The 26,171-nt window shown below is 32.3% G+C and overlaps 1 protein-coding gene across 1 annotated transcript in view; it reads left to right on the plus strand.

Annotated features, from left to right (window-relative positions):
• Nucleotides 1-223: 223 nt before the first annotated feature.
• Nucleotides 224-26,171, plus strand: part of LOC129219725 (E3 ubiquitin-protein ligase znrf2-like) — a 76,035-nt gene continuing 50,087 nt past the window's right edge. The window contains exon 1 of the mRNA XM_054854013.1: nucleotides 224-801. Coding sequence (XP_054709988.1) covers nucleotides 456-801 — 346 coding nt within the window. The 5' untranslated portion in view covers nucleotides 224-455. The remainder of the gene's footprint in view (nucleotides 802-26,171) is intronic.

A 26,171-nucleotide genomic window follows, 5' to 3' on the forward strand; every position in this document is an offset into this window, starting at 1 on the left:
ACTAGTTCTAAATTCTCATTAACTGTTCGATCCGGTGATGGTGCTGCCATCTATCGGTATATAAAATAATGGAGGCAAGGCACTAGTATGCAGACCTCGACATAAATACAGTTGAAGTCAGTTGTGACTCTTGAATAGAAATAGAAATAGAAATAGAAATTTTCTTATTATTTTGAAGCAGGAAAAGTGTCTTTCAACTCTTGTCTAATGTATACTATTAGGATTTTGCTCGGTCCTTGCAGTGAGAGAGCAAAATAATTAGTTTATGTTGTACAAACTTTAGGTTTATTTTGTTGCAAAATTCTTCTGAAGCTCGTCATGTTTGTTGTCCTCGTTTGTTTCTTACCTTTCGAATGTTGACAATTTTGGCTCAGTGTATCAAAATATCGTGTCTTCCATGTGTTTTTTCATGCAGTGGAACAGTTTTGTGTTAGTTTTCAGAATCTTTTACCAAAATGGGTGCAAAACAGAGTACGAACAACAACAATGCACGAGATCAGCCTGGTTCCAGTGGATCCCAAATGGCTAGTACGTCTGGCACAAGTGGCTTGGGGGTTTTAAATCTTCGTCAAAGGGACGGCGGTAGTAGCTCAAGTAGCGGATCCGAATCTCGTCAGAGAGCACGGAGTTTATCAAACGTCTTAAATGGACATTCTGGACAGCCTATAAGTATATCTCCTCATCATGGTGCATTTGAAATATCGGGATCCCCCGAATCTGACAGGAGCGTACCAGTGGAAATACCAATTAGTCGTGTGTATGCCGCCCATTCTTTACCTGTGCAGTTGGTTTCATTTCATGGTAAGTCAGACATATTTTGTAATCCTCCTCTATTAAAAGTATTGCCTGAATTTTGCTTTTTTGGCATTGACAAGATCAGCTGTGTTCATCAAAGTCGGGAAAATTTCTTGTACCTATTTATCTGCTGTAAACTGGCAAGTGTTTACTTTTTGATCTACATGTTTTTTTTTTTTTGAAAGAGCTTCAAGGCTTTTGATGAAATAATAAATTTGTTAGAAATGGTTTTGGTAAGTCGACATTTCACTGGGAAGAATCCATTTAAATTTTGCAGTGTAGTGTTTACATTTTTCCATATGTGTTTTGTCAACTGAAATAATATTTCAAGTGAAATGCTTATTTTAAAAAAAGATATTTTTAAATTAATTGTTGAATTATATTAATGACGTACGTTTTAAAATTAAATGAAAATCTTTATTTTTAAAAGTAGCTAGATATAATGATTTTTTTACACTTCAAGTAGTTGACTTTTACTCTGTATTAAATATTATAATTACATTTTTCGGAAGAAAAGAACTGTACCTCCTTAATTTATGGAACAGATTTGTTATTAACTGTCTTTTCGAGACTTCCTGGGCTGCAAAAAATTAAATCGTACCAAAAACAAGATGTATCCAAGTTTTCTTTTAGTGGCAAGGGTCAAGAAAAAATAAACTACAGTAGAGATAATTGGGACTCACACCATTACTAAAAACTCAGATTTTCTGAAATATTCTTTTAGCAATTAAATTCTTTAACTATTTGGATGACGTATGGATGTATGTTCACCTTTTAGTTCCTTGCAGTACAATAAAAAGGATGTATTGTTGTCATAAAATAATTATCACTTATATTTCAGCCTAAATTTGTATTTCAATTATGCCTAAACAAATTTTGATTTGTCTTCAACCCTTAGCCGATCAATTAGAAGTAAACTTATTAGAGCAAGACAATAACTACAAGTAAATTGAAATAGAAATAAATATATTTATTTCCATGCAGTGGATGGATCAATGTCATATTGAAAAAGTCAACAAATAGTTGTTTGCTTTATTATATTGTATTCCTTGCAGTGTTTACAACCCTCTCACAGCCCCCCCTCCTCCAAAAAATTTCCACTGACTTAAATAAAACCATTTTTTTGGGGGGGGGGGGGCAGGTTATTGAATATAAGTGAAATTTTCAGACTTTAAGCATTGTGTTATTTATAATTTTTTCCATCAAGTGCTTTATTTTTGATGAATGTTTCTTAGAAATATCTTTTCAACCATCAATTTCTTAAGTTTGTCAATTGAACAAAGGAAGAAAAATTTTTTAATTTATCAACAAAATATTCTGTTGGTGATTATATATTTTATTCCATTTTTCAAAAATTAATCTATTTGAAATTCTAATGTCCTTACAAGTTATTTAACTCAAGGTATAAAACAAAGTAGAGTCAATAAGGGAGAGTGAATTTTGGTGGCGGGGGGGGGGGGGATTTAAATTATACGGGATATTTTGGATATAAATCATATTTGTAGACATTTCACATGTCTACAAAAATTTGCAGTTATAAACATCATCCTTACCAATGAGTTTGTTGAAAACATTTTGCGAAATTGATAAATAAGTTCAGTGTTTTGGAGATGGTGATACAGGGTTCGAAAATATCAAATTTTGATACATATCCAATATTTTCAATAAGCACAAACTAAAGTCTTCAAAATAGTAAATGCAACCTCAAATCATCCTTTAATTTCTTATATCATTATTACAATATTTAAACTTCAAATGAAGGTTTCTTTAATTACTTATATATATTACAATTCATTTTACATTTTTATCAATTTTAATGGAGTTAATTTAGCATTAGCTGTTTTACTTGTTTTTCTTCTGTTAGCTACTTGTACACAGTTGTATAATTCAGAAATAAAAAACATGCATTAGTTGGTGCATAGTCATAAGACATTTTCTTTTTTCCTGACCAATGTCAGGAAAATTTAACATTTAATTAGATCTTTTTAATATGAATTCAAGTTATTACACTGTTAACAATTTTATAAACATAAAATAAAAAGGAATATTATATTACTTAGTTACATTAATGATGCATTAATACATCATCATGAAAATATAGTACATAACTCTGGTTATTTTTAATAGTAAATTAACAGTTAATTACTATGAGCCATTTTTAGTTTTATATTAATAATATTTTAGTTAAAAAGATAAATATCAAAAATATCATGATATTTTCAAAATAAATATGGGATATAAATCATGATATATTAAAGCTAAAGCTAAAGCTTGGCTTAAAGCAACCAATTCCAATTATTGCTGCTAATTATCTTGCTGCTCTATGTTTTCTAAGTTCAAGTATGTAGACATTACATATGTTTACTTTAATTTCTCATTGAATCGAAACATTGATCCTCATTAGTTTTCTTATGTACAGTGATCTCTTGCTTATACGCGACCTCTGTTATACGCGTTTTTCACTTATACGCGCTTTTCTTACGGGCCCGGCCAGCGATATAGGGAAACAATGTTAACTCTTGTTCATTTATACGCGAAACCTAAAATGCACCTTTTAATTATGCGCGATAAATTTTTTTCAATTTTAAGTTAAATCGCATATTTGCGCTTTGCTTATCAGAAGATTTGTACCCTGCTTGTTCTGTCTCTTGGAATGTATTGCACGCCTGTATTCCATTGTTCGAATTCTTCCAAACACGCGTTTTTTTTGCACAAATGAGCAATTGGGGGTGGAATTAGTCTTGTGATTGACATCGAGAGGGGAGAACAGGTTACAAACGAAAAAGTTGTCATCATTAAAAGTCGTGGTCAAGCGGTAGCATTGACGTTGCCTTTCGAGGATCTTTTCATCCTCGTAGACTATAGCTTTGATCACGCGATTTTTTAGGTTTTGGGGAATTCGCTTACGTACTGTACAGTGTATAAAAATAAGAGAAAGTATAACTTCATTTTTTTTAAAATTACAATGCATAAACCGAAATTATGTGCATATAGATTCATTAATATTAGTAGTGTACTATTAGTATTACTATAACTGATGTAAACTTGTTGCATTTAAGATCTTTTTTGAGTTTTTCGCTTATGCGGGAATTTCACTTGTGCGCGAAAATTTCGTTATCCCCTTGGGTCGCGTATAAGTGAGAGATCACTGTATTTAATGATTTAAAATCATGGAGTAATTTCGGTATATACATTACATTTTACTTATCAGAGCAGAGGTACAGATAATAATTTTATTGGACTGCAAAAATAGGCATTTATGTGCATCCTCACTACCAAAGGTTATATATGCTGAAAATGAGTTGGAAAATTGTTCAAATTTTGTTTAAATATTGTGCAACAAAAAACTTCCCATCAAAAAATGGTTTGTCATTTTGTGCTTCTCTGTGTGTATTCATGCTTCTATTGTACCTACTTTCAACCTGAGTTTGAAAACATTGAGTAAGATTGTTATTAAAACTAGAGATGGCACGAATCATTATTTGGCCTAATCACCAAATACTGAAGCATCGGCTAACTAATGGCCGAAACTTCAGCTGCTCTGTATGTTGAGTTTTATCTTTAAATGCACGATAAATGCATATAAAATCATGTAATTCTTGAACGTCATTCCAAGGAAATGTCAACCTCTGCCTCAGAAATTTTTTTCCCACTAAGCCCTGATTGTGAGAAATCATTTCATTCAGCATACATTTATACTGGTACATAAATCCAGTAACAGTTTGCAAAAATTTCATACGGTGTTTTTCTTCTGGCTCTAAAGGTGTGAGGTTGTAGAAATGGTTTAGCATATAAAAACATGCGTCTAAGTTTTCTTGCGTAATATAAAAATGTTTGCAAATTTTTAAAAGAACTGTTGTTCTAAAAAATTAGATGTTGGCCGAATAAAATCAACTGTTCTTTTTACATATATTGTAGGATAAGTATTTTAATTTGTTTGGTTATTTTACTGAAAATATTTGTGTTACGTTAGTCAAGTGCTATTTTCTGTTTAAAAACTAAACCAGATGATTGAACCAGACAACAATTTTCATTTCCACTTAATCCACATATCATATCCACTTAAAAAGTACAAAATATTTATTTTAGATATACAGTAAATACAATATAATTAGTGTGACTAATGTAACATTTGAGCTATGACTAACGTAACAATTTAGATGTAACTAACGTAACATTTTGAAAATGACTGCTAATATTTAAAACTCATTTATAGCCCAGGCTAGTGTCCATTGAAATGTCATGATACCTCTTTTTTGTACACATATAAGATTTTTTGGTGGTTTCTGTAAGATTTTGACTTGCTGATTTCGAATCCTTTGAGTGCCAGACGCTAAACCTTGAGTGTTTTAATAAAAATGGTAAAATCCAAGATGTAAGCCGAAAAATTGTAAGGTTAGATTTTAAGGTATTAATCATTTTTTAAACGATAATCGGCATGAAAATAGAATGTTTTACTAAAGATAAACATTAACAGTGATACATAGGGAGCATAAAATTTTGATTTAGCTTAACAATAAATTGTAAGGAGGGGGGAGGATTAAAATGTATCAGATAAAACACCAGTCTTGGGCCGTCAGGTAGTACAGTAAAACCTGTAAAGTTGACCACCCTTGTAAGTTGACCACCTGTCTATGTTGACCGCTTTTGTCGGGAACGGAATTAGTCCTATCTCATATAATGAAGGAAAACCTCTGTAAGTTGACCACCTCTCTATCTTGACCACCTGTCTATCTTGACCACTAATGTTCGCCAAATTTGGTTTGGAGTATTGTAAAAAACCCTTTGTAAGTTGACCACTTGGTTTATTTTTTTTTAACTTTCTTCAGCAAATTATTTTATTTTATTAGTTATTTTTTAAAAGTATTATTATTTTTTTCATAGCTTTCCAAGAATGTTTTTAATGCTTTGATGACAGAACAGCATTTTACTAACTAAACAGCAGCATAAAGCTTAATGCTGCTCTTTACTCTCCAAACTTGTTTTTCATTTGTTGTTCTATTTTTGAGATATAGCTTTTTGTACTCTAGTCAATGAAAATAGATGTCAGTAGAAAAGTTCAAAGTCTTTCCTTTCCGTTGCAATATGTTGTGACACAGGAATTGTGCTAAAAAGAGCAGGCCTGATCTATACATTTTGATTCTCCTGCAACAAAATATGTAGGGCCCCTCCCTAGTGGCCAGCAGTGTCTATTAGTAAAGTAAGCCTTAATGCTAGATTTTTTTTTCTATTTTTTCTTCAATTTCTAGGGCCATTAGCCCCTTTTAGGATGCGGGCCTCTCGCACTGCGGGTCCGCAGATGTGGGCTTGCTAATGAGTAAAGTTACATGTTTCTGGTGCAAGGGATTAAGAGATAGGACATTTTGATTTTGCCTTTATGAACTGGGAGAGTCGAGCTTGTTGCTCTTTGTGCTATAAGTTTTACATAAAAAGGTTTCAAAAAGAAAGTTAGCTGAACTTGAGATTAATAAAAAGTATGAAATATTAAAATTAACTGAAAACGGAAAAAGCCAGAGAATATTAGCTGGCATATATGGAATTTCTAAAACTAAAGTGTCTAATATAGTTAAAAACAAGGAAAAACTAACAAAATTATTTGAATGGTATTTTTAATTATTGTTTTACTTTCAGTAATGTTAAACAATGAAAGTGAGTTGAACAGCAAGAGTAAGGGTGAATTCCTCAAAAAATGAATACATGGTGCAAGAAATGACAAAAAAAAAAAAAAAATATTACCGCCCTTTATAAGTTGACCACCTGTCTAAGTTGACCGCCAAAGTACTGCACCGCGAGTGGTCAACTTACACAGGTTTCACTGTATTACAAAACACTGACAAAATAAAAGAACAGCTGCTACTTGGGCACTATTATTTAGAATATTTGGTGGATTGAAAAATTATTTGGAATCAATAAAGAACAGTGAGGTACACTTGTCATGTCAAAAAACGTCACACTTGTGTTTCTTCAGACTAAGAGGAGAGACAAACAATTTGAAACACTCTCCGCTTGCATTGATGCATTAAATAGCCCCAATCACCCATCGAAGGGAGTGGTTTAACATTTACCAGTTATTTCTTTTAGCTATTTAAATATAAGCTAAAAGAAAATCCAAGTCTTTTGAATTAATAAAATAACAGATTAAACAAAATAACCAATAAATTCTGCCAATGTTAACAAACAGGCTACTACACGCAGGAAAAATTCTCAACAGCTCTCCAGCTTGCTGCTTTTGACTCCATTCGACGTCGCCGGTGTTACTGTAGCTTCTCTCACCATGGCACGTGCATGACAAAGGCCTGCAAAAATGCATTGAGTGAGCTCATACATACTTCTAAAAGACTGTCCAGATTAAGTGACGTTTGGTTTAACGAGGTCTGTTTCAATGAGGGTTTACTGAAAATTTCTTTCTGACTCAAAAATGCTGTCATTTTAAAATTTCTAATAAATTTCATAGCACATACAGTGGCTTCCAAAAGTTTTCATACACCTATGACTTTCAATGAAATAGGACCCTATTTATTGGTTAGAATTAATGTTTTGGAATAGGTATTTAATTATTAGATCTATGATCAATTTTCAACAAAACTACATGATTGTTTTTTTTTAATTATTAAAACTTAATTATCTTTTTAATTAATAATCTTTTTTCTTTCTTTTTTTGCATAATTTCTGAGTAAGTGTTCAACCGCACTTCGAGTCTTATTGTTTCTAGCTCTATTTTCGTTTCAAAGTAGTATTTTCGTAATCTCGCCTCCAGATATCTCTAAATATGTTACATTAAGTTAAAATCTGAAGATTGAAAGGGTATTTTCTAAATTTTAGGACAATTTTTAAAGCACTAGACGCAAACGTTGAAAACCTTGTGCTTCTTATCGTTATCTTGATAAAAAACAAAATTAATTCCAATAATTAAATTTTTGGTTAAGAGTTTAAAATTGGTTTTTAAAATATTTAAATAAACAGCTTGATTCATTATTTCATCAAAAAATTCTAAATTACCAAGTCCTGATGCTGATATGCACCTTCACACAATAACACCTTCACCATCCTGATTAACTGGTTCAACTCGGTTCTTAAGATTCAATTCCTAATTTTTTCTTCTATTTACAATTACACTACAATTTAACCAAAAATGTTGAATTCATTTTTATCTGTAAATAAGACGTAATTCCAAAACGTTTTGAGCTTATTTATCATTCATTTTGCGACAAAAAGCCTAAGCTTTCTGTTTTTTGCACGGCCAAGAAAATTTCTACGGGAAGAGGTCCCATTTAATCCAGCTAATCAGAGAATACAAATACAAAAGTGACGACCAGCAACAGGCTCTGGGCCCAGCTAGACTGGTCCTAGTCAATTTACAAATACAAATACAAAAGTGACGACCAGCAACAGGCTCTGGGCCCAGCTAGACTGGTCCTAGTCAATTTACAATCCCCAGTGGAGATCAATGGCCCTCTTAAAACCATCTACTCCCTTGCTCATTACCACCTCTTCCGGTAAGCTGTTCCAAAGTTCCACTACCCTACTAAAATAATAATTTTTCCTAATATCCATGTTAGCCTGAGATTTAAATAGCTTAAAACAATGACCCCTTGTCCTGTTTTCAGTGCTAAACTTCAGCCCCGTAACATCTTTCATTTTAATAAATTTAAACAACTGAATCATGTCCCCTCGGTCTCTTCTTTGCTCAAGACTGTACATTTTTAACCTTCTAAGCCTGGAATCGTAGTCTAAGTGAGAAAGTCCATTTATTAGCCTTGTAGCTCACCTTTGAACCCTTTCCAATACATTAATGTCTTTCTTAAGATAAGGAGACCAAAACTGAACAGCATACTCCAAATGAGGTCTTACCGAACTTCTATATGCAGAAGAACTTCTTTAGATTTGTTTGAAATAGATCTATTGATAAACCCAAGCATCTTATTGGCCTTGTTACTAGCAATGCTGCACTGTTGGCTAAACTTTAAATCCTGACTTATTAAGACCCCCAGATCAGTAACTTTGTAACTTTGGGCGAACAATTTTTGGTGAAAATTAAACGTAAAAAATTTCATTTAACTCTGCAGAAACTTTTACAGCACTCAAATGTGTTTTTTTTAAATAAATTTTTTAACTGTAAATCTCCGATCACGCTTTGTCAACTTTGCCAGTTGACCGCTGCCAAATTTTGAATGGTGTTTGTGGATTTTTACGAGTACCAGCTATTTTAAAGTAATAAGCACAGTATTGAGGAATAAATAAACAAAGAATTAGAGCCAAATTACTTTTAAGGGTCAACACAATGCAAAAATAATAAAAAAATGACATATGATAATTTAAATCATGAATTTATTTAAAAATATTTGAGTGTACGATGACTTTTGTGTCTTATTATTTCTGTCTCTTTGTTTTTTGACCCATTTCTTAAAGAAGATCAGTAAATATTTTGAAAAAAACTGCAGGATTTTATTTAGAATGATATAGGAATAGTGATGTAAAATACCCGGGTATTTATTTTTAGGGGTAAATACCCAGGGTATATACCCGGGTAAATACCCAAAATGGGTAAATACCCGGGTATTTATTCCAAAAATTTATATTCAACTAAAATACTTTTCTGTATGTATTCCATTATGTATATATACAACCAATCATATACAAAACAATAAATTTTTGCCCAAAAATTGTATTTTGATTACATATTTAAAGAATTGGGCAGTTCTCAAAAGGTGGGAACAAACACAGACCTCAACTTTGAAGCTTCAACACCAAATAACTTTCATTTTAATTAACTCAAAAATTTTTGAGTTAAACTATAATACTGTATAGAGACAAGAATTGACATAAATTATGGAAAAAATGCTCTTCAAATGCCCTTAAAAAAATATTTTCTTTGCTAAAAGGCACAATTTTGGACATACCAAAACGTTAACTGAGCAAATGTACCATTAAAAAAAATTTTTTTTTAATTATTTCCATACGTTTCAAAAAAAAATTAAAGGTATGAATCTTACACTGAATAACTTTTTGTTAATATTTTACACAGATAACAAAAATAAAGATAGATTATTTACTTTGTAAACGATTTAAAAAAAACATAACTTTGAAATTTGATGTATGTCCAAAAGTTGCGATCTTTAAAATGCTATTATTTGAGAACTAAGTATATGATGTTTTTGTTTTAAAGGTATTTATCGATCCTCAGAATCAATTTTTAATTGTTTAAAAGTGTTTTCATAAGCTTTTATGCAGTATCTTAGAAGAAAAATGATTTTTCTTAAACATACATGTGAGATGTCCAAATGGCGTTACGATCTTGATGCCGATAATTCTGTCCGTTTATTCATAATTTTTGATGATCCACTGTCTTCTAACCTCAATAAAAAAGGTTATTATAATGTTATCTTTTTTAATCCATTGGTATTTTGCATAATTAATACGTTACACATTGAACAATGCATAAATTACAGTAGTAACATGGCTTTCTATGATCGAACGAAAGCCATTTTGCGCTAACATCGCCAAGCAAACTTCCGCTGGCGACATTGGCGACAACACAGTATACGATACGCTAAAGGTTACCAGAGGGGAATTCCAGTCTGACAAATGTAGTTTATCGTCAGCTGTACCACTTTTGGCGACTTTATCACCTGCGCTAGCAATTTTTTTTTTTTTCCGCTTTTATTATTTTAGAATTCTTTTTCTCTTCTTTCTTTTGGAAACATAATTTAACGATCTCCAAATAGAAATACGATTTTCTTTCTTCAATAATTTTTTTAGACATCATTTTAATTCTTATGACATTAGAAAAAATATTCATTATTAAAACTGATGTCACTTTTTACAATTGTATTATTTTTAATTTGAAGCTTTTTTTTTAAACTTTGCATCAATTTCTTCAAAATCATTCCAAAACTTTATTAAATGTAAGGAGCAGCATGTATAGCCATTCAAGTATTTCATTAATATCCTCTTTATTATTAAATTGCAAAATTTAAAAAGTAATAAATAAAATTTTCATTGGAAAAGTTAAAAATCAGATTAACAATTGTCAAAAATGATGAAACTTACGTTATGATGATGTCCAAAATCCGTTACCTACAGGAAAGCAATGTCCAAAATCTGTTACCTACAGATTGCTGATTTAATTTGCTAATTAACAATTTTTACAAATACCTGCTGTCTTTTCATGTTCATATATTGTGTTCTAGGTATGCATACTATAGAATAAAATCAAAATTGATGTCAAATTCGAAAATTTTTGAAATTGCTCAAAGTTAACTTTTTTGTTCCCACCTTTTGAGAACTGCCCAATTATTGTGTGAAACAGCTTAGCAATCTAATATGATATTCACATTAAATGTGTTGGATATGCCTAATCAACGTTGATAGCCAAATTTCAGATATAAAAAGCCATTCTACAAAAAAGAAAAAAAGCTTAATTGGTTACAAAAAAAAAAAAAAGCAAACATCAATTTTTTAAGGTCCTAGTCTTTTATAACCCAGTAATATATCCCTGCGTGACATCAAAATGTAACGAAATGTCGCTCAATTTATTATTACTATTTATTTACCTATATCTTATGCAGAAATTTCCTCCAAACTTAGTTCAATTGTTCAGGTGTAGTCTATATCACACACACACACACACACACACACACACACACATATATATATATATATATATATATATATATATATATATATATATATATATATATATATATATATATATATATATATATATATATATATATATATATATATACACACACACACATAATATACATAAACATTTAAAATTCATTTAAAATTTTTAATCTTTTATTTTGGGGTTTATGTTTAAAAAAGAAAATAGTCACCTTTTAATACTACCTAAAAAAATATTGCAAAATGCGCAATTACTAGGGGATTTACCCTGCCTACGGATAAATATCCAAAAAAATATTTACCTTCCCACCCCTACAGGGGAACAAATGCAAATGAGCAAAGCAACAGATAAGAAAATTTTGCTTTTTTTTTGCTTATTAATGTGAAAACTGTTTCTATATTTTCCATGTTATCACTTAAATATAAATAAAAAAATAACACCATAGTGTCTTAATAACTTCTCAGTTTATTCTTCCAAACATCCCTCATGCTTCCTTTTTTTTTATTTTGGATATGACTAACTTAGATTGCAATTTTGAAATCCTGAAGTTCATAATGAATTGCTTATACTTCTCCAATTATGGCATTGAAAAGAAAGATTCTTTGGTTCACGATATGTTTCTTTCATGATTTCATCAAGTCTTTCAATAAAAAATATTATGAACTGTGTAATACATATGTATATATCAGTTTTACCAATTATTTCATATTTAGATTTAAAAAAAAAATTCTCATTCACTTTTTTGCATTTTTTATAAAATACCCAGTTTTTGGGTATTTACCCAGGCCTTGGGTAAATACCCGGGTAAATACCCAAAAAATATTTACCTACCCACTGGGTATTTACCCGATCCACATCACTATATAGGAATGATGTGAAAAAATATTTGACTTCAAGTTCGAATTCCGTTTCGCGTTATTTTGGTTTAACTAAAAAATTTCAAAGTGTACGCACCCTTTTGGGAGCCACTGTGTCTCAATTATTTTGCTTCTTTAATTGCTTTTTATAACAGCCATCTTGAATTTTGCCATTTTGACAAAAACGCTCAAGGTTTAGCAACTGGCACTCAACGGATTCTGAATCAGCGGGTCAAACAGTATAGAAACAGTCAAAAAAATATATGTTACAAAAAGAAGTATACGGCCTACTAGCCTGGACTATTAATTTAATGTACAATTTTCCTGAACATTTTTGAATAAGTAGACATTCTACATTGATTAAAAATATTTAGAGTGAGAAGTACCTGTAATGTTACAATGTAGACCTTCTGTCTATTTAAAAAAGGCTTTTTTAAAGGTCTTCTTTGAAAAGAAATACTTCCTATTTAAAGAAAATTATTATTTTTTAAATAGAAGAGTAGGTAAAACAAAATGAATACTCTGCTGAATATGTATTCAACACAAGAACCCAAGCTAAAGAATTAAGAAAATAGAAAGACAATTTTGGAAAAGGAGATTGTTTTTTTTAGAAAATATCTCCACCTATTATTAAAATGAACTAATGGCAGCTTGTTGGGAAAACAGTGATACAGTGACAATAAACACGGCAGCAGTATATTACAAAAAATATGAATGATCATTTAGATATCTGGTGATATCTGGAATTAAAATGCATTCTGCAAAAATGTTTGAACATTTTTTGTTTCGATTTTACATTTTAATTCAGGATGTTATTCAGAAACACTATTTGTTTGATGAATCAGTGAACCTAATAATACAGTATAACCTGTGAAGTTGACCACCCTTGTAAATTGCCCACCTGTCTAAGTTGACCGCTTTTTTCAGGCGCAGAATTAGCCCTTATCATATAAATCAACCTTTGTAAGTTGACCACTAAAGTAGCGCTGCAAGTGGTCAACTTACACAGGTTTTTCTGTGTGTCATTGAAAAGTACTACGGAGTTTCAAAGTCAACCATTTAAAAGGGAGATATTTAGGATTTAATGAGCCAAAAAATGATGTTATTCAGTTAGTAAAAGCATTTTTTTTTTTTTTTGACACATTCAAATTGAGTTAATTGAACTAAATGATTCCATTCAGATTTTTACACTAATGTAGAAAAAAAATAAAGAAATAACCATAATGCAACATAAAAAAGGTTCCTAAAAAGTGTAAAAGTAATGTAAGAGCAAGAGATTAATTACAGAAAGTTTTTTATATGCATGCAGTGCTTGTTATTCAATGGTTACGTTAGTCACACAGTCTTTCGTAAAAGTACCTTTAAAGGCCAAAAAAATATTCGGTTGTAATAAATCTGTAGTATATTTTCAAAAATAAACTGTTTACCTTTTACAAATATATCAGCTAATTTTAAATGCCTGCATAACTTTCAGAAAAATGTGCCTTGTAACATAAGTGTTGTTTCTCAGGGTTACAAAAATGTTACATTAGTTACAATGCTATTTTTGGTGAAAAAATTCCTGCCAGTGATTATTTTGCTTAAAAGTCTTATTAGAAGTGAAAAATAATCACTTTGTACATTTTAAATCTGCATATTAAACCAAAAAAAAAAAAAAAAAATTCTTTTTACTACCAGTTTTAAGTAAAAAGAGTTAAAAATTAGCTGTTAATGTTACGCTAGTCACTATGAAATGACCCCCATACACTTTACTACTCTTAGCTTTTTCAACATCTTCAGCTTACTGAGTTTAAGTATGCATATCACCAATTGGGATTTTACTTTTGCTTTACATTAATAGTACCAGAAAAATGCAGTATGTTTCTAATTTTTAATTAGAATAAGTAATATAAAGCATTATTTGTAATATTAAAGTCATGCTCCATAATTAAGTAAATGTTTATAATCAGGCCCCTATCTATAAATTTTGGGTCCCCCTGCAAAATATCAACAGGGCCCCCAAGGGCTTACTGGATTTCTATGTCACTAAGGCCCACATTTTAGCGCCCCCCCCCCCCCCGGGTCTGCTGGTAGGTAGATCGGAGCCTGTTTATAATAACCAACTGATATGATCAAATATTGATCTATTATTTCAAGAATCAATCTAGATTTTTTTTTTATGTTAATCAGCTAATCTGGATACATTTTTGAACTTTAATTATTTAAAACAAACATTAGAATTTAGATCTAGGGTGGATGTTCTACTATACTTGCTTGCAACTTAAATTGACAATAACGTCATGAGGCACAGAAGAAAAACCAAGTTAAAAGATAAAACTTCACACTTACTAGCTACCTACCCTGCCTGCTTTGCGAATAAGAGGATATCGCCACCTGTCTATTAGCTGCTATTGGCTGATACATTTGATTTAAATGGATAAAATGCTCCTCACTGCTTCGCTGTTAAAATTGAAATTATTTAACGATTGACAGAAATTATGACAAAAAAAAGGTTATGTACGCGAGGGTTCAAATAACTAATCCGATTTTTAAAGTGAAGGGCATAATTTCATTCAAATATTTAGGCAAGGTGGTAGAAACTCTTTTTTTTGCATTTGGCATCAGCTTATTTCTCCATTTTCAAGTAAGCTTTCAGTCGAGTATAATGGACTGGAAACCTACACCATATTTTGATTTGCACAAAAAATAAATAAAATAAAATGCAGCTTTAATTTATATATTGACAATAATCTGCATGTTTTACAATCCTGGTTTATTGTTGATAATCTTGATGAACGAATACAAAATAAATTGACATATTAATGCATCTATTTAAAAAACTGAAAGATTGCATCTATGACTATTAAAATAAAATATAATTTTAAAACAAATTTCTTAAGGATGTCCATTAGTTGCCATAATATCACTAGTTATTATATTTCAAAGCTAGAAATATTTAAAGTTTGTTGAATGCAATATATTTGTATAGCATCATTTTAAAACTGAAGTTTTTAAATAAAATTATTAACTAAATATAATGTAATGCAAATTCCAACAAATATATAGTTAGTAAACACTTTTTTTTTTAAATTGTTAAATGAATTCTGGCTCTAAAGGTTCAATACACACAAATTTTAAAATTAAGTACCTGCATATTTCTGTTATGATTTATCATAAGGTACAATTTTGAATTTAAAAGACAATAATATCTTATATAAATAATTGTAAAAAGAAATTCACGACATAAATTGTTTCAGACCGAATCAGCAGAATCACAGTTCATGATTTGGCCAGGCCAAAGCTTCGTTCCTTCTCTAATTAAAACCATACTTTGCTCTCTAGCCATTACTGTACCCCAATTCCCCCGTCCACAGGGTAATTTGGGCATATTAAACTTATGCTGGCCATTTTATGCAAATGGGTCTACGAGTATTCACATGAAATTTGTAGAAAATTATTCTAGAAAGTTCCAATACTAAGCTGAAACAAGAAAAAGAAGGAGGAAAAAAAAGGAATAAATTTGATACAGGACTAGAAAGTTCAAAATAATCATTTTTATACATAAATGACCCCGCCCCCCAGCCTCCCCTCCTTTCTATCAATAAATTAATTTTACAAAGGTGAATATGTTTAAGACACACACTTAGATAGACAAAGTATGTAAAATAGTTTACATGCTTTTTAAATTATACTCAGTATAAAATATTAATAGCAGTATGAAAATTATGCATTGAATGATTTAAAAGTCTTCTAATAGGTTTAACTTTTCTGATTTAAATAAAAGCTTATTTCAAGTTATGACAGTCCAAAATGAAATGAAACAAAAAGGATCACTTTCAATTAGCTTGACAAATTTTATTCAATGAAAATTTTCATTGATATAGTTAATTCTTCATAATAGTGCTATTACGTGAACGGCAGTTGTGAGAATTAATTTCATTTAGTTTTTTACTCAAATTTTGTACTGTTTGTCTTTATTTTAAGCAGTCCACTTTCATGATGCTACATGTTATACTTATGCTGCCGAAAATGATATTCATTTATTGTTAATAAATTTATTCATCTTGTTTTCTTGTTCAAAGAATACTTAAAGGTTTAAAAAATATTTAAGAAGTATTCGACACTTTTTTTTTTCTTTTGAAAATTTTACAACATCTGCGTGTCTCAACCCTCCCCCTATCCCTGTTCACCTGTTCAATAATTCTATGCCTCTCCAGGGAGGCTCGCCCCACAGATTAGAAACCACCAATTTACTTGTTTCGTTCGGAAAGAAATGGAAACTTTTTATGAATGAATGTGTTTAAAATAAGAGAAGCATTTTTCAAAAATGATAGGAATTATAAACATTCATGGTTTTATCAGAATGTTTTGTTTATTAAGCGTTTTCGGTTGATAAAGCTTTTTGAAATTGGGTTGAGTCAGATAAAACAGGTTCGCTTACCGAAATATTTAATTGTGCGCGAAATTGAAGAAAAAAAAAGTCTGCCACTCGTTAGATTTTTTTCATTTTGCTGTTATTGTCTGCGAAGAATATTAACTATAAATGCGAAGGCAATTTACTGAAGAATTTAGTAAAAACTCTCGCTGTCGCAACGAACTGCTTGAAAATGTGTGTTTTTTTTAACACCCTTCTGGGGTACAGAATCCAACTATCATCGGGCGCAGCGAGAGAAAAAGAGGGGGGGGGGGTTACACCCAGAATAGTACTTGTACTAATTTGAGGTATGAGGAAGTGAGAAGCAAAGGGATGGACTGGCAAAATTAAAAATTTGGAGATAACCAGTACCAATGGTATGTGAACCTCTCCTCTCTCTAGGGGCTATAAGTAGTACTAGTAGCCCTGGTAGGCACTGTTATACAGCATGATTTGGAAAAGTTTTTCAATGAAAACGTTCCTAGGCCCTTATCTTTGAACGCATTTTTCTCAAAACATGAAATTGTCCAGTTATATCCATTTTCTTCTCATCCCTCGTATGTGAACTGCTGTGACCGATTCCTTTTTTTTCAGCCCAGAAGTTTTCGCCTCATTTGAGCATTTCCATTAATTTTCCGTCAGTAAAGAAGGATGACTCGTTTACGTTTACGCCAAAAAGGGTACTTAAAAACTACAGGACCTATTCCAAAAAAAAAAAAAAAAATCAGTTGCTTTCCGTTTCGGGATGACATCATAACTCCTCCGGAACAATCTTCGTATGTACGGAATTTCTGTGCGGAGACGGTTTGAAAGAGAAGTTGTGACGTCAACCCAAATCAGAACAGTACCAATTTTGGCAGATTTTCTCAAAAAAAGAATTTCGGTAAAATTTCGAATTTTCTTCATTTTCTGAGAATATGAGAATTATTGGAAAGTTACCGGGCGAAAAGAGGAAGAAAATTTTGATTCATTGCGCGCTTTGCGCAACTTAATAAAATTCAAAAATACTTATTTTAAAATTTAATTACATTTTAAAATTTAAATTTCTAAAAAACGGACAGTTTTAAAATTTTGAAAAAATGTACAAAATTATTTTGTATTATCCTCTCACATCTCACCAAGTTTCATTATGGGATCCTAAATGGAAGCAGTTGATAGAGGGAGGATAAAAGTTTCACATATCTGAGAAAATATGGGTTATTGTGCTGAATAGTTATTTTTTTGACTAAAAAAAAGGTTGAAATAATTCAGTGTTAGGATATTATAATTAAATCGGCTTCATGTTCATTATTTTATGCAATTTTTTTTTCAAGAAATGATGTTTCTTCTTAATCTGACTTGTTTCCAAGAAATAACTAATTAATAAAAATATTAATCATCTAAATCTCATTTTATTGGGGGGGAAAAAGAAAGAAAATTTGAAAAAGGAAAGAAATAAAAAAGGGAACTCAAACAGTTAGCCACACCCATTTCACCCCCTTTGCTAACAAAATGCAGTGGTGCCCACCAAGAGGGGGGGGGAGGGGAGTCATAGCGCAGACTGCGCCATTGAAATGGTTGGTAAGGTTAAGGGATATTTTTCTCTTTTTGGGGGAGCGCTCTAGCTTTTTTTTGGGAGGCGGGGGGTGTTTGCAATATTTAAGGGGGAGGGTGTACCCTTGTTCTTAGGGGGGACACCCTTTCTAAATGAAACAAGCTACTGAGAATGAGATGGTTTGATCCAAGTTTCAGTAGTTTGTGACTTTTCAAAAACTATAGCTTTGTTTTGCTAGATGAAGAACAATCTTATCACTGAAAAAGAAATCAAGCCATAATTCATCCTTCTGTAGTATACTTCAAAAATGAAAACAAAATTCAACACCATAGCTTCATAATAATCTCGGAATGTCTTTAGCACAACATAGTAGCTGTTCATGTGTTTTAAGAAAAGCTAATAATTTCTTTTTTTAATCAAAACTGGAGATAGGGTTAGACAGTTTTTTTTTAAATATTTCTCTGGTCGATCAGCTGCATACTACAAAAATAAAACGTAAATCTATGTTCTCATGAATGAAATTTCGGTATTAAGACTGAGTATCATTTTTCTGCCACTGCTCACGGTAAAGGCCCATGTGATGGCGCGGGTGGTACACCCAAAAGAGAAGCAGCAAGGGTAAGTCTTCAAATGCCATACCAAACCAAATTGCGACACCTATGCAACTGTACCAAAGGGCAAAATCTGACCTTTCAATGACCATGGACTTCAGTCTCGCCACTCAAGATGGAAATATGAAAAATGCAGAACAGCTCTCTCATCGTTTCCATCAAGCAGTGCCAATACCAGATACCCAAAAACTGCATGCTTTTATTCCCTCCAGCTGTGAAGCAAGGATGAGTTGTGGAAGCATTTTCATTTTCTCCTTCATCAACCAAATATTCTGTCATCTCATATGGAGAAAGGGTTATTTTCACAATGAAAGATCTAAATGGTTACGTCATTTCCATAATGGTAAAAAGTGGTGACTAAGTTATGTTTTCGCCAAAAATGAAAATAATGAAGTGAAAGTCCTTTACCCACCAGGACTTTCTTCTTCATTTTCATATTCATAAGTACCAGATATTCTTTGGATACATTGTTTGAACATTATTTGCAAATGCAAAGTAAATCCTATCGTGCCAACAGGCCGGACATATACTTGACAGCTGAAGAAAAGAACAAAATTGTAAAAATTTTGCAGCTTGGGAGACTAAAAAACACTGATAAACGTAGGACAATGCTGATGTTCCCTTTTTCTGAAAAATGAGTTAATATGTTTTTTAAAATATTTTTTTATTTATTTATTTTTTACAATTAATGCGGAAATTTTGGATTTACATGGTACGATCCAAAAGCAATGAGCTTACGTTATACTGCCACCTGCAGCTCGCTCCGCTTAACAGCAATGATGGTGGGGGTCGTTGACTTTACAGTAGGGGTGCGACATCGATGTCGATGTTTCGGAAACATCGATGTTTTACTTTCGATGTTTTTCCGATGTTGATGGTTTTGCATTTTAATTGAAAATTATCATAAAATTTGCCCTAATTTTCTCGCTAGGTATTTAAGTTTACTTATGAGTTGCCAAAAAAAAAAAAAAATCATTTTTTGAACCCATTTTATAAGATCAATTTTTCTGTGTAGAGGATGATTTTTGAGAAGATCTCTACAAGATAGTAGAAGATTAACTAGAGAGTGAGGAAGAGGTCAAAGCTATTGGAAAAACCTGACACTGGTAGTCTGGTGCCAGTTCTTACAGTCTATTTCAAGGCTCCAGTTCTTAAACTAAAAGAAAATCCTATACGTTACTACGGTGAAAATTATAATTTTAAAAATTCAGAGCTGGTAAAAGGTTGCTTTAAAGTATTTGATAGTGATGGCAACATCTGTTCCATCGGAAAGAGATGTTTCTTTGAGTGGTGGGATAGTCTGCGAAAAGAGAAATGCGCTTCTGGGGGGGGGGGGGGGCTAAGTAAACAAACTTCTTTTTAACCGACTTCAAAAAGGAGGCGGTTATCAGTTCATACCGTATGTATGTTTTTTTTTTTTTTTGTTTGTCCACTCATAGCGTCTCACCTAGTGATCCGATTTTGATGATTCTTTTTTTAATGGATAGGGGATGGCTCAACTTAGGTCCCATTACTTTGTTTGACCATATTTGTTCTTTAGAAAAAAAGTTATGGGCAAAAAACAACAAATTTCATGCAATTTCCCTATTAAATGATTAAAATGATATTGTAGCGAAGTTCGCACTAATCATCCGTGGAAAACGGTGGCTCAGTGGTAGAATTCTCGCCTCCCACAGGAGCGACCCGGGTTCAAATCCCGACTAGGACAAAGTGAATTTTACTAAATTTTCGTTTCTACTGTTTCCCGTATTTTCTCGAATGTTCTATTAATTTCTGTATCTTTCCAAGTCGGGAAAGTTCCAGCACTTTCTCAAGTTGTATATAAGGAGATGTAACGTTCATTCGTGGTTCTGAATAAAGATCTCGAGTTGAGACTAACGAGTATTCGCTTCATTTGGCTTTCACATTGTCTTCGCTATCTTCATCTACGCGATAATATGAAACTCATTGTTATAAAAGTTTGGTGCCATATAACAGTAATATTAATAGTAATTGTAATGATAATTTTGAATGAAGGCTTCTCTGAAGCAAGCATTAAATTTCCTCAAGGGATACTTCGATAATGAGGAATCTGGCGCTGTCGCCTCATTTTTGGCGTAAATAATTTTATTTTAGTAACCCTGCTGATTTATAGTAACCCTATGTGAATTATCAAAATCTTCCTTTCTTCAGTGCTATTGCTCCATAGTAGGGGTAAACCTAACCTGGAAGCGAGGTGATGCAGTGATTAGGATCTGCTTAGCCTTCACAATGCTACCATTAGGTTTGCCTCAACTACTCTGTAGTATTTTTATCGTTATCGTCTATGCCGATAACAGATGATCGGGGCTAAGTAAGAAAATACAGGATTGCATCATGAGCAACTTAGATGCTGTGGAACGTAAATTAGTTAGGAAAACAGCAATACTTAAATGGTTATAATTAAATTAACTACGCATGATTTCCAGAGATTAACAAAGATAAGTTTTTAGTGCTAACCGCTTAAAGTTTAACGCGTGTCAAGAGTTTTTTTTTAGTATAGAGCATTTTTAAGAAAAAAAATGTGAAGTTTCGTGATGGTTAACTTCTTACTATTTCTGAAATACCTACATTTACACTAAAAAGAATGAAATAAAAAAATTTTGAAAAAAAATAGAACCGACTTCAAAATTGCTCTAAAAAGTGAAAAATAATTTTATTCTTTAAACACCATCGATAATGCTTTTAAACATAATTTTTGAAGTTGGCGCAAAAACGATGGATAAAATCATTCACAGCCATAACTCAAATACAACTATAAATTTAACCATTCCCAGTTTCTTCACTATCACATACATTATGCATTGATGACAGCAAATTTGAATAACGATATAAATGTTTCGTTCGTAACTTTGGATGCTTTTCTGAAAAAAAGTATGAACGAAGCATGGTTACCCTGGATTTTACGTTTTGTTTTTGCGCCAACTTCAAAAATTATGTTTAAAAGCATTATCGATGGTGTTTAAAGAATAAAATTATTTTTCACTTTTTAGAGCAATTTTGAAGTCGGTTCTATTTTTTTTTCAAAATTTTTTTTCTTTAAACTGTCAACACCAATATTCGGGGTTACTTATCGATTTCCCCCAACAAGTCGTCCCTCTATTACTTACAATTTGTGTTTAATTATTAACTAACAGTACAACACCTATTTCTTGCTCTTAAAAATAATTGCTAGAGTTAATTTTGTATTTTTGAAATAATTAGCACAACTTTCTCTCATCAATCAACTGACGGTAAGTGCTATGATACATTTTTTCTTAGATTCTTTTTTGATGTAATTTTACTTTTAGTTTCATTAAGTTTGAAAATATTTCCTTATTTCTATAACTAGTTTGTATTAATCGGTGCTTGTCTTATTATCAATTTTTGTCCTACTATAATATCAAGATGTTGTGAAATTATTCTTATTAAATTATATTCATGATTTGAGGTTCAGTATTTTCAATTATTCGTCGGGTACGTATTCTTTTGTATTGCTTAAATTAGTGTAGTATATTCAAAAATGTATGTTATACATTGATAAAAAGATCGATGTTTTAAAACATCGATTTTTGGAAACATCGATGTTTTTTGGTCGATGTATCAATAGCATCGATGCTTTAATTTCTAACATCGATGTTTTGAAACATCGATGTTTTACCATCGATGTACCTCTACTTTACAGCGCAACACAGGTCAGTTGCCTCCCAGCTTTCGGAGCGGTACCATCCAAGGGCGCCCATATAGGAGGGCAAGTGGGGGCTTAAGCCCCTCCCTTAGAAATGAGAACTTCCTTGCTTTTAGTGCTTTTTTCTTTGCAAAAATGTGCAAAAATTTCTTTTCAAGCCATTAATGAATAAGTTATTAAAAATGTCAAATTTTAATATTTCTAATCTGTACTGAAATCGGTTTCCGTGAGGAAAATAGTCTGCTAAACCATGAGGAAAGCTTTTAAGCATCCCCCCTTTAAAATTTTGCAGATGGGCGTCCTTGGTACCACCAGCTTTAACAGTAACCATTATACAGTGGTGCGTGTCACGGCGATATGGAAAGTCCGTCAGAGCAACTCAAACAGATCAAATTTTGCTTCCAGTTTCCTTCCCAAACGTTCAAAATGCTTCAACAGGCATTTGGTTCTGAGTGTTTGTCCTCTTCGCAAGTAGAAAAGTCGCACGAGACCTTTCGTAAGGCCGGGAAGCGGTGACTGAACGAACCCCAGTCTGGACACCCGTCCTCGGCCCGTACTGACGTAAATGTGCAACGAGTGTGTGAATTTTCGAACATGGACTGGTGTTTGAGTCTCTACCAAATAGCAAAAGCCTTGAACTTATCGGAAGCAACGGTGCAAGGTATTGTTACGGAGAAGTTGCACATGCGGAAAGTCTGCGCGAAACTTGTGCTGAGAGTTCTGAAGGTCCGAATCAACGCTCCCGAGTTGCGCTAGCCTTCCTGCAGTTCGAGCCTTCTTCATGTTTCCACTATTAAAATCAGCGCTGAAAAGGAACCATTTCGACTCCATTGAAGACATCCAAGCACATGTCAAGGCATCCCTTGCAGATATCTCGAAACAGAGGACTTCAGGTATGCCTTTGAGTCATGGAAAAAGTCGCCTACAGAAGAACATTGTTGCAGGAGGTGCCTATTTTTAAGACTATTAGGCAGTTGTACCGATCAGCTCAATAAATCTGTCTTTTTAAACAAAGGCTCATTACTTTTTGGATCGGCACCATGTATGTGTGAAGCTTGTCCTCTCTGTATCATATGATCCCATCAAGATTCTATTATTAAACTCGGTGAGATGTGAGAGGAAATCACGAAGTAATTTTGTAAAATTTTTCATAATTTTAAAATTGTCCGTTTTTGAGAAATTTAAATTTTAAAATTTAATTTTAGTAAAATTTTAAAATAAATATTTTTTTATTTCATTAAGCTGCACATCAAATTAAAGCAGATTAAAAGAGCTTTAAAACAAGACCAATTTTAAACTTGTATCTTTTATAGTTTCTAAGAAAATAAGGATTAACCGTCTCAAAATGTAGCATTTTTAATGAAAATTTGAATAATTGATAATTAATAACTTTTGAATGAGGTGAAAGAAATTTTTCTTTCAGCATTTTCCATTCATAACTAGGTTTTATCTCTTCATGTACCATGTTTCATCCAGTTCTGTGACGTTCCGTCCTAAACCGTGTGATGACTTGATACCCTAAGATATTTTACTGGAAGGTCAAGTGTGACACTTTACAACCGAGAGAGGGAGCAGGTCAAAATGTTGAGAAAAAGTGATATCATTTATGAATACCTTTTTATGGTTTAAATATATAGTATTGTTTAAATATGTCAGCCTTAGGAACTGTTTTTTGGTCGCAACTTAAAGGCACTTTTCCTTAATTCTTTTTGTGCTATTGTCCGTGCATAAATTGTTTCTGCAACAGTACTAATACTTTTTGTCACAAAAAATGGAAAAAAAGCTTTTCTTTTCTTTCTTTTTAAATTTTCAATTTTACAGTCATAGTACGAACTAAATTAAGCAAAAATTGTAAAGCATTTGCTGCATAATTCCGGAGTTTTCTACAACTGATGCAAACAAAGTGCTTAAACTCATTCTTTGTTGTGTTCGAGGGGTTATTTTTTTTTATTCGATGTTCGAAAACACAAAGCTTTTTAATATTTACTCGAATATAAATCCGAGTTCTAGGTGTTTCTGACTTTCAAGGATGAAATGTCTCACTGTCCTATAAGATTTCTTAGATCGTGACGTCTGCTTTTGAATGCCTTGTGAAGACGAAGTCTTCCTATTCAATGCCTTTTACATCATTCGAGCTGGTCAAGACGTCACTTCATCACGAGGAAAAGCCTCGACAAAATGTAGTGGATGCGGAACTTACAAAGAGGTGCATGAAGATTTATGAGTAGCATCTAATCGTATACATAAAGCTGCAAAATGTTTACCCCGTCTTTATCCGCAACTTACTCGTAAACTTTTATTCGTTTTGAAAGATCTTGTTATGGTTCAGGACTTTTTTGCATGCACTCTATGTAAGAACTTTTCCAGGGCGGATACAAGGGAATGATCATGGTAGTTTGGTAGTCATAACACCCCCCCCCCCCAAACCAGTAGACAATTTTATCCATTAAAGTAATCTTATCAGTTCATAAATTATATTTAAAAATATAAATTTTTGAAATACTGCTTCCTTTTATTGTTTATAAAATTAATTTGTTTCATTTATGTCCTATCAGGTGCTAAATTCCGATCCAATTTGGTGCTTTTTTACTTCCCTTTACAAAAAAGGAAGTATTGTATTCGCGAAACAATTTTCACTCAAAAATCGACCTTAATTTCCATTTTACTCACCCCCCGAGTGAATGAGGAGTTTTTTTTTTTTTTTTTTCGACTCGACCACATGTGGATGAGTGTCTAAGTACGTATAGACATGCGAAATATCCATTTTGACGATTCCCGAGTTAATTACAACGAGTTTTCTCGTGACATCTGTATGTGCGTATGTATGTCGCATAACTCAAGAACGGTATGTCCTAGAAAGTTGAAATTTGGTACGTAGATTCCTAGTGGGATCTAGTTATACACTTCTTCTTTTGGTTGCATTCGGGTGTTTCTAAAGGGGTCTTTTGCCTCTTTTTAAGGGGAAATTCTTCATTGTTAATTTCGATGTAAACTGAAGTGGTGTTATAATTTGGCGGACACTTGGCGATATATTGCCAGTATTTTGGTCGCTAAGTTTTGTCGCCAACTTAGCGACAAATTTGGCGATTTTTTTAATTTTAATTTCAAAATCTGATTTCAATTTGGCCACTGTTGGTGATATTTAGAGAGTAAACTATTGAATCACATTAAAATTGCCAGTAATGAGGAAATGACATTAAATTGGGGTAAAAGGAAGTCATGTGATGCACACATCAGCTCGTTCTTTTTTAGCACCCAAGCAGTTTCAGAAATTTTTTCGTATTGACCTCCCTTAAATGGTAGTCTGTATTCGCCCCTGAAATCTTCATGTATTACCAACCAGACTCGGTTGTCTCATCACATCATCGTTTGCCACTGCGAAAGTTCTATGTTTCATTCGCTTCAAGTTCGGTATGGTGGACATTGTGTTTTCACCTCCTTCTTTTTCCAACAAGAGCTAAAAATAGAAATTCGTCACTCGATGAGTTAGCCTTTTCAATATGATGAAATATTTGTTTACTATAGTAAAATACAGTGAACTCTCTACTCTGAACCCTCATGGGATCGAACAAAATTGTTCAAATTATGGGGGGGGGGCTTCATTGTAGAGGGAGACTGGATAATGCATGTATATTTATTCTATTGCGTTAATGGATTACATAGTTC

Source organism: Uloborus diversus, chromosome 4 (assembly GCF_026930045.1).
Source record: "Uloborus diversus isolate 005 chromosome 4, Udiv.v.3.1, whole genome shotgun sequence".
Taxonomy (NCBI): Eukaryota; Metazoa; Arthropoda; class Arachnida; order Araneae; family Uloboridae; genus Uloborus; species Uloborus diversus.